Below are 9,882 nucleotides of genomic sequence, written 5' to 3' on the forward strand. Positions count from 1 at the left end.
CCACCAGCCTCTGTCTTTCTTTCAGGCATCTTTAGGATGCAAGAAAGACGAACACAGCAAAAATTCATCCTGACTTTTGAATTTTGAAGGCTTTTTAAAAAAAATTCAAATGGCAACCAGTGTCAAAAATTCCACCTATAATTCAAATACAAAGCAAAGTATTTATTTTTTGAAGCAGAAAGGTAGTTTTACAGTCCACGAGTTAGTGGACTGTAAAACTACCTTTTACTGTAGACATAATTAACCTGTGCGATTAGTGACCTTGTGCTCCCTTGTGAGCCACATCTGGTCTTTCCCATCAAATTCATAGTTTATTTTTTTTTACATTATCACCTGTGGGGCTCTTGAGTAATTGAAGTTAAAAACCTTTAAATTGTGTGAGTATTAAATGTAGATTATACAAATTGTGCAGGAGGGAGCAACTAAAACTGATGTGAGTTTATCCTGTGCATCAGCCAGGACCAATTACACATAATCTCACAAAACACCAAAACTATTTATTTATTTTTTTTAGGATTTTGCGGTATGCAAGGTTTGGGCTCCAGTATCCACAGTGTGTATGTGGATATCCAAATATATATATATATATATATATATATATATATATATATATATATATATATATATATATATATATATATATATATATATATATATATATATATATATATATATATATATACACACACACACACACACACACACCATCCCACTCCAAAACCCTAATGTACCCCTCTCTTCCACAGTCTGACATTTACAGAGTCCTGGAGCATAGGGGGATGTAGCAGGTTGCTTTGTGGTGAGTATCCCTGCCCACTATGGGTATGAGGTTTCCCCTCCACTGAAGAGAAAAGCTCCATTGATGTAAGATGGTGCATCTGCTCTGAGTCGAGTGCAGCGCTGGGTCAGAAAAAAACTGGGATTTTCCACATATAAATAGTTGCATTGTTTTTTTTTTTGTTTTTTTTGTCTCTTCTTGTCCCTGCTTGAAAAAAAAAACAAAAAAAAACAACAGATACTATTTGTTTTTTGCCTTTTTCTTTCTGGTACAAAACTCTTTTCACTTATTGTGTCCTGGAAAAGTGTTCACACTCATTAAACCTTCTTCAGATTTTGTTGTGCGACAGCCACCAAACTTTAATAATATACTCTATTGGGAGTTTATGATCAGCGATAATTTCCTTGGCATGTCAGAATGAAAATGGCTGAATAACTACACGTAACAAATTTTAGATTTTGTTTTGTAAAAAAAAAAAGAAAAAAGTTGAAAACGCATATCTGATTAACATTTTACTTCACAAGTACTTCATTTGTTGCATTAATTCGTCACATTAAGTCATAATAAAATACATGTTAGATTGTTGCTGTAATGATCTCTGAATCCTCTTTGTCTCCCTTTTCAGGTTTTTCATCACCAAAGAACTGACCGGGATAACGTCCTGGTCAGCGTGCGTCTGATAGAGTCGCTCACTTTACGCACTGGAGTAAATTACCGTGTTCAATAAATGAGCACTCAGCCTCTTCGCCCTCTGTGGCTCAGCATATTGTGACAGACTGGCAAATAAAGGAGCAGCCCATTCAGTGACCCGCCACGGTTGATCTTCATCACACTGATACTGACCTACTTAACTACCATCTCCGACTGCATGTCAAAGAAATCCCTGCCTGACACCCTGATAAAGGCTTAGCCATTAATCAGGATGGACAAACAACCTTAAAACAACTCCTGGCCAAATAAAAGAGAGAGATTAGAATAAATCTGCTGTCAGTAGCAGCAGCTTTTCTGTGTGCTGTCTTTCGGAGCGTAGTTTAATTTCCTCACGAAGGTGGTCAGAGCATAAACACACCCTTGTACGGAGACCATCAAAGCTAATGTCTCAACTCGAATCAGACACAGATTGATGGCGCGGAGGCGAAACTAGGCTCCTTCACCTTATCTTTAACAAGAGGAGAATGTGGGAAGCAGTGACCCGGAGCGAAGGTCTCATCAGTGCCTGTCTCAGCTTGAGACCGCCCTGCCTGTCAAAGTCACATTTTAATCGCAAACATAATTTGAATTTACACTAATGAATACAAATGACTCTCAGGACTCCACAAGCTGAAAGTAATAAATTATTATCGCTGCTAACAATTGCATTTCTCGAGCCTTTTTTCAATTAGACGCCCCTGCGGAGACGTTCGTAGAAGACCCACTCAAATGAAGACAAACGACGCCCCTCGCGCCGCCATGGGCCTGCTCCTCTGATTTAATAGGTTTCTAATTTAGAAACATCTTCAATGTGGCGAGGCATTTGGTTCTCCCTCCCGTCTTCCAAACCTTGATGAGAAAGTCCCTTAATGAGAAGCAGGTGTTAATCAACCTTGCTCAGATGTGGCTCGTGATTTAGGAGGGAGTTTGACAAAGAGGACATCGTCCTTGCCACTCTGCGAGGCGACACAGACCGTTCGGCACACAAAGGGGTCACAGTTGCACCACATTGTAATTACCGTCAAGACATGTTAATCCTATGACCGAAATTTAACTGCTTAAAAGTATCTTTCATGGGTAAAATACCATTTAGCCAACTTTTAATTTCTTTCATTGCATTCATATTTGCATTGTCTCTTACTAAGACACAGCGAATCCGAAAGCTTTCGCCTGATGACAGTTGCTCATTTCCTCGGAGGTCAATTATATGGATTTGTGGTCGTGGAAAGGCGGATTCTCTAAGATGTCTTGGTCCTCTCGTTGTTGCAGCGCACAAACCAAGGCAGTAAGACATTGTATTGTTTCACTCCTTTGACCTAAAAGACAAATAAATAACGCAAATAAAAACATCTTTTGTCTCTCATTGTGGCGGCTGTGCGATTTAAAATAAGATCCCTGCTTTTACATCAGCACGTCGCATTGCACCATTTCCTGCATCTTCCAAGAATCTTGTAATTGTTCTCCTTCACAGAGACTTAGGATGTTTTTAAATCAAAGTCCTTCAGCTTGTATGCTACAATCCATCTCTAATTTAGCCAAAGAAGGACATGAACATTCAAATGATAATGCATTTAGCTGAGTTGTCAAAAAATACATTGGTGCAGCGTTTCTTTCGGGAAGAATTTAACACTCTTCTCAAAGTGGGGTTTTGTTGAGAGGTTAAGATATGTAAGTGTGGTAAATGAGTCGTTGGATACTTTTACACATGACTCTGCTATGGCTGCTACCAGGTTAATGTTTTTTTTTTCAATTTGATTCAATTGCTGTATGAATATGTGAGCGTGATTGGGTGAATGTGACTCCACTGTAAAGTGCTTTGAGTGATCATTATGACTAGAAACACTATGCACATCAGTCCATTTACACTAAAAACAAATTAAAACTGTAAAATGCATTTTTTTGTCCTAATTTGTTGGTCAGAAAACATAAAAAAAAGATTTATAGAAGTTATTTGCACACATTGTTCAACAAAGTACATTTCTCATTTTTATTCATTCCATGCATATTGGGTTTTTGCTTCAGACTCTTCCATAACATAAAAAACACAGAATGGTTCTAACGTAACTTTTATAAAATGTCCGTGTTGAATTTATTTGTTGTTTCTTTTTTAATATTAACAAATGCTTCTTCGTAACATCATTAGGAAAAAGTCAACAAGCTGCTTGGAGATGAACATTATTATTCATATCACATCTATGATTTAGATAAGCCTGGCAAACACCTGTACACAATTTTACGCAACTATAACAGCATCCTTTTACACATATGAAAGGCTTGCTTCTTTTCAGAGATAGATAAAAGGTGTGTGTGTGTCTGTGTTGTTTTGTCAGCTAGCTCTCATAACAGAGGAACCTACTTAAAGGGTCGCTTTACAAAGACCATGGCCAGCAGCGATATATATATAAAAACGCATTAGTGCCCATTTATTCTACACCTTGAACTCAGTGTAAGAGGATATAAAGACAGCTTTGTGTCCAATTTCTTGGAGAACAAGTGGCCACAGTGTGATGTAGATGCAATGTATAGAATGGGGAAAATGTGTTAGTTTTCAATGAATTTGTGACTTCCAACCAAGTAGAAATGTATCACATGAGCTTCCACCATCTTAATGTGTTGACTTCAAGAGAGACGGCTAAAGATGAGTTCACAAACTAAAATATAAACTATACTACACACTTTCCCTTTCAGCCCTAAAGTTCATCCATCCATCCATCCATGAAGAGGCTGACGCCTAAGACTCCAGCAGTCATTGGGCGAGAGGCAAGGTACACCCTGGACAGTAGCCAGACCATTGCAGGGAAACACAGACAAAACCAGACGCGCACACACACACATAAAGACACATTTTTAGAGAAACCAACTGACCAAGCAGTCATGTTTTGGTTTTGCAATGTGGGAAGAATCCAGAGTACCCAGAGAAAACCCAAACATGCACAGGGAGAACATGCAGACGTCACACAGAAAGAGTCCAGGCAGGGACTCAAACCCACGACCTTCTTACTGCACAACAGCAGATTCAACAGTGCATTGCATTTTGCATATTGCATTTAATTGTTAATTAAAATTTTCAGGAAATTTCAATGTTTAATTGATCAACTTATAGAAATATTTCTTAAATTAATCCTCTTGTGAAAGGGGAGAGTGGTACGTAGGATTCGGTGTGTAGTTTTGCAGCAGCTCACAAATCATGTGCCTTTTCCTCATCAGCAAATAGAGAAAAAAGAAAACCTGCTTAAGTGTGTGTTACATGATGATCCCAACAGAGAGCAAGGAGGAGATTTACTGAAAGCATATGCTCTCATTTCTGCAAGTTTCTCTGGATTTTAAATCACTCTCTGTGAATGATGAGTCTTCCGTTAATGGGTTTATCAACAACTTCCTCCCCAGTACAAAATGTTTTTGCTAAATTGTGAGAATGAACAGGGTGAGCTCAGATTGCATGATTTGAAGTAATCATCCTCCCTTCCTATATTTTCAAGGGAATAATTCTTAATTTCTCCAGTGATTTGAAGTCTACCGTTTGATTAAATGATTTATCCAGAAACGGGATTACCCCCTGAATATATTTAGCTGCTGTTTCTCCAGCAATAACTCACAGCAATAACGAGGCAGAATGAAGGAGAGTTAAGAACAGGGTGACTGGGGGTGGGGGGATTGTGTATTTGTGTAAAATAAGTGTTGGTACATGTAGTGCACAAGGATCGCAGGACCAGACATAAAGAGGAGAGCTGAAGTTAGCAAGTAAATCAGCTCTATGGCTTCAACGGCATTGGCTTTATGTGTGCAGAGTATGTAGTGTGTTTCCAGGGGTTTCCATGCTGTCACAAAAGGCCCCTGTGAGACTCGCTTATTTACCTTGCAGTAAAACCCAAGAGGGAGTGTACGCTGCAGTAAATGTGGAGAAAGGGGGTGTAGAGGAGTTAGATTTAAGGCTGCCCCCGACTCTCTGTTCTCTGTGCGCCGCTGGGGAAAAATCCTCTCTGCCGCTCTCGTTCCGTTGTTTAACTTGAGTTATGTCGTGTGCTGGGAGTCAAGCGAAGGGAAAGCGTGGCATAGTACAGACAAACACGTTTCAGAATAGCTTTTAATTAAAGAGAGAGGTATTACATTGTTCTCAGTTATTGGTTACATAGTGGCTGGTAGTGTAACAAGATTTTTAATTTAGCATAAATAAGCAGTTGTGCAATTAATTATCACATTTCACAATGCCTTAGCATAAGCACTTGCTAGACTGTACAAGATGCACTTTCCCATATGAATGCAAAATGTGTTCCTGCTAATTCTGTCCAAGATGTGAGCCAGAAAACATACAACCAGGATCTCACAGAGAACTTGCACATAACTTAGCTGTACAGTGAGTTGGGAAAGTCTTCACACCCCTTGAGCTTTGTCACAAAATGTGAAAAAGTTCCAAAATTTCTCACTGTTTTATTTAGTCCAGAACAAAGTAGCAAATGATTGTTATGTAGCAATAAAACTATATGTGACAAATTTGATGACAAATAATAAAAAAAATAATAATCTGAAAAGTGCAGTATACATAACTCTGAAACCCACAAAGAAAATCCAGTGCAACCAACTGCATTGACAAGTCACCTAATGAGTTCACCTCTTCGTACACTGATCTCAGCGTCTTCTGTGAACATTTCTGAGGTTTTGTCAGTGAACATTAGCGAACTAACAGCATCATGAAGACACAAGGAACACAGCAGACAAATCAGGGATAAACTTGTGGAGAAATTTAAAGCATAGTCAGCTTTTAAAATAATGTCACAAATTTCAAATATTTTGTGGAGCACTATTTAATTCATCACTAGAAGATGGAAAACATATGACAAAACTGCAAACCTACCAAAACTGACAGGCCTGGAAAGGAGAACATTAGTCAAAGAAGCAGCCAAGACTAGCATGGTAACTCAGGAATAGCTGGAGAGAGAGTCATATCTAAGTTGGGGAACTGTCTTGAAAGAACGTCTATTTGTCACGCACTCCACAAATCTGGTCTTTACCCTACAAAGAGATGAAGATGCAAGAAGAGAACTACTGTTGAACGAACGCCATGGTAAGTCCCATTTCAAGTTTACCCTCCAAGATGCGTCAAAGACATTTGGAGGAAAGGTGCTCGGATGAAACCTACATTGAACTTTGTAACCTATATGGAAAAAAAAAAAATTATGTAAAAATCCACAGCTGCATAGTGTAAAGTCTGGGCTGGAGGTTCACCTTTCAGTAGGACAGCAACTCTAAAGTTACATTAGAAGGTTCAGATCAACTCATAGTCGAGTTTCAAAATGGCGGTAGTATAAATATTAACTCAACGGGGCTGCTTGAAAATGCATACCACGCTTTTAAATGTTTTCAAATAAAAAATAAACCATGCATCATTTTTTTCCCACTTCACAATCATGCAGTACTTATGTTGCTATATCACATGAAATTCCAATGAAATACGACGACATTTGTGGTTCCAATGTGACAAAATGTGAAGGAGATCAAGGGGTATGAGCACTTTGGCGACACACTGCATGTGCATCAGAAAGGTTGACTGCTCTGCATGGCCACACACATGGCTAAAGTAAAGTGATCCACGTGACTTTCCAGCATGCTCCAAACACTTTGGAAGATGTCTTCAAGGTAAGAAAAATGACATTCTTAATGCGCCTTCGTTTCGGAAGGAGTTGCATTTTTTACATTCCATATTTTGATCATTTTCAAGTAATTCAGTCAAACTGCAGGCTAGAACATCTGTACTTCTTTAGTCTACATGCAATAAAGAGCTGGTGTGTGTTGGTTAGCAGCTGAATGAACAAAAGCTCATAAGCAATGACATCTGAGGTTGAAGTCCAACCCAGCAGCCACGAATCGTCTTTGATCTCTGACTCGGAGGTGTAAGTTGTGTTGCTCCGTACAACATCTAAAGTGGCAAAATGTAAAGTTTGTAAACCTCATAATATTTTTTGCATTTTTGGCTGAGTTTGTATTAAAATAGCTGTTGAATACAGATAAAGGATGTCATCACTTAACAAGTCTGGCTAATAATTTAATTTACAGTGAAATTTACACTTTACAAAAAAGAAAATCTGGATACTATGTTTGTAACATTTCCAAATCTTAGCAAAAATTATCTGAAAATTTGATGAATTCACTGAAACATTTGTTACGAATAATCATTCTTTATCTGTATCAGAATATGCAAGTGGTGGTAATGTGATTCATCATGACAGTTTTCTGTATAAAACAAAAAACACACACACACACACACAAAAAAAACACACACAAGCTAAGAATAGGTGGCGGGTGAACATCTCACTGCTTTTAAGTTAAACTACGAACCGAAATATGAGATACGATCCTCCTCTGGTATGAATTGACAAAATGTTCATCTCAGACCCAGAACAGGCTGAAAACTTTACATTCACTCTAACCACCACCAGGTGCTATGTTAAGTTTCTCACCTTTTGCCCCTGGTGACTTGCAACAAGAGGTGTGGGTTTATCGTAAAGCAAGTGGGGTGTGTCTCTCCAAGGCACTTGATTCTTTTCATCTCCTCCTTCACAATGAAGTGAAACATAATTGATTTTTTTTTTCAGCTTACACACCCTTTCCCGGGGTACAAATGCACTTAAATAAAATCATCATACTTTTAACAAACGCGCAAAAGAAACGTGGGAAGGTCTAAAACCGGTATGACGTTACTGGTAGATAGAGGATTTGAAGATGACCAGAAGTTGAGATTTCATGCTGTCTGAATTCAAACAAAAAGAAAAACTAACTTAAAACAGAAGGCAACTGATAAGCTGATGTCATTAAAGCACCATGAAGACATATGCAGAAAAAAAAACAACTAATGAATTGAAAAGGAAAGTTTTCATTGTAACAAAACTGACACCACATAAGATTTTACAGCTAACTAAAGGGAACAACCACCAAAGGAAGAAGATCCACCTGTAAAGTGCTCTGCTGTGATCGATCACCCACAGCCTTTGCTTTACAGGTATATGTTGCTGAGCTTGACGGGGAAACATTCAAACAATCTTGTGGTCTCTGGGACTTTCTGGTTGCCACTGGTTTCCTTGAAGATGTAAAATTCCCTGTAAAACCTCCAACCAGACTTTGTAGCAGAAAAGATACTGTTCCTGGAAAAACAAACAAAAACAAAAACAAAACAAAACAAAAAAACGGGGGGTTGAGGGAGCAAAGGCCATGTCAAGCTTTTATCTGCATAATAAACTTTAAACTTTTATCCTTTATGCCTCCGTTTTCACCAACCTTGGTTTGAATCATCCCATGCCGCTGTAGCCTCATCTCTTTTACAATGTCGCTTACATTAATCTAGAAACAGAGCAGCAAACTGTCATGAACAGCTCAAGCAGAGATTTGAACTATGTCTATAAGAATCTAAACACTCAATAAACGTTAAACATTAGATGAAAATCATTTGATTAATTTTCCACTTCTAAAACGCTCTATAAACAATCTGAAGGGGAAGTCTACTAGACTGCAAAACCCAATCAAGCACCAGTCAGCGGTGTGTGACCGATTTCTGTGTTTCGCAAAGTTTTGACCATCCGTTTCAGAGTTTGGATAGCTTTAAGAATGATCATATGAGAAGATATAAGTGCCAATGTGTTTTCAGGGATTTGCTGTTATTAAAATTCTGATTCTGAACATTCCTGATTATTAGTAAGAACTGGCCTTCACTTACAGGCAGGTCATTCTCAATGAGATGGAGGATGATGTCGGTGCAGATGAGAACTCCTGTCCGTCCGATGCCAGCGCTGCAGTGAACGGTGATGGGCCCCCCGTGGTGCACCGCCCTCATGTAGCGGATGAATCGAACCAGCTGCTCGGAGCTCTGCGGCACGCCGTGGTCCGGCCAGTGTGTGAACTTCAGGTGGTGAACAAAGTGCGTCTCACCAGTCTGAAATGACACAAAGCTCACTCTTCTTACTTAACACTGAAATTCATCACTGAACTCAATCAGTAATGGGCTCCTTTCTCACCTTCATCTCCACCATGCGGATGACCTTTATGTGGAAGTATTCCAGGAACTGTTGATTCTCCAGGTGCAGCTGGTACCGGTCGGTGGTAAAAAGTGTGTTCTGCTTCTCTGGCCAATACTTGTGACATTTGATCCGTCCTCGTTCTACTTCCTGTGTCATCATGGCGATGATGTCAGATTTGTTTTCCCAGACCATTTGCCAAAAGGCCTGGACTGTGGAGGGCAGCGGGCCCTGGCAGGAGATGTAGAAGAACTCATCTGCTCCGATCTGTATGCGGATGTAGCTGGCATTGATGTACTCCTGGTTCTCTCCGATGGCTACTCGCGTCTTATCGTCTGCAGAAGTAGAGGCAATACAGCTGTTGATTGTTCAAGTATGTTAAACATGAATTAAACTAGAACTGTGAGCAGC

General features: G+C 39.2%; 1 protein-coding gene across 1 annotated transcript in view; it reads right to left on the reverse strand.

Annotated features, from left to right (window-relative positions):
• Positions 1-5,534: 5,534 nt before the first annotated feature.
• ptpn20 (protein tyrosine phosphatase non-receptor type 20) overlaps positions 5,535-9,882 on the reverse strand; it is a 32,538-nt gene continuing 28,190 nt past the window's right edge. The window contains exons 44-47 of the mRNA XM_007546056.2: positions 9,472-9,806; positions 9,174-9,389; positions 8,738-8,800; positions 5,535-8,604 (exon numbers count right to left, since the gene is read on the reverse strand). Of these exons, the coding sequence (XP_007546118.1) occupies positions 8,494-8,604; positions 8,738-8,800; positions 9,174-9,389; positions 9,472-9,806 (725 nt within the window). The 3' untranslated portion in view covers positions 5,535-8,493. The remainder of the gene's footprint in view (positions 8,605-8,737; positions 8,801-9,173; positions 9,390-9,471; positions 9,807-9,882) is intronic.

The sequence above is a fragment of the Poecilia formosa genome, unplaced genomic scaffold, assembly GCF_000485575.1.
Source record: "Poecilia formosa unplaced genomic scaffold, Poecilia_formosa-5.1.2 Scaffold15, whole genome shotgun sequence".
Taxonomy (NCBI): domain Eukaryota; kingdom Metazoa; phylum Chordata; class Actinopteri; order Cyprinodontiformes; family Poeciliidae; genus Poecilia; species Poecilia formosa.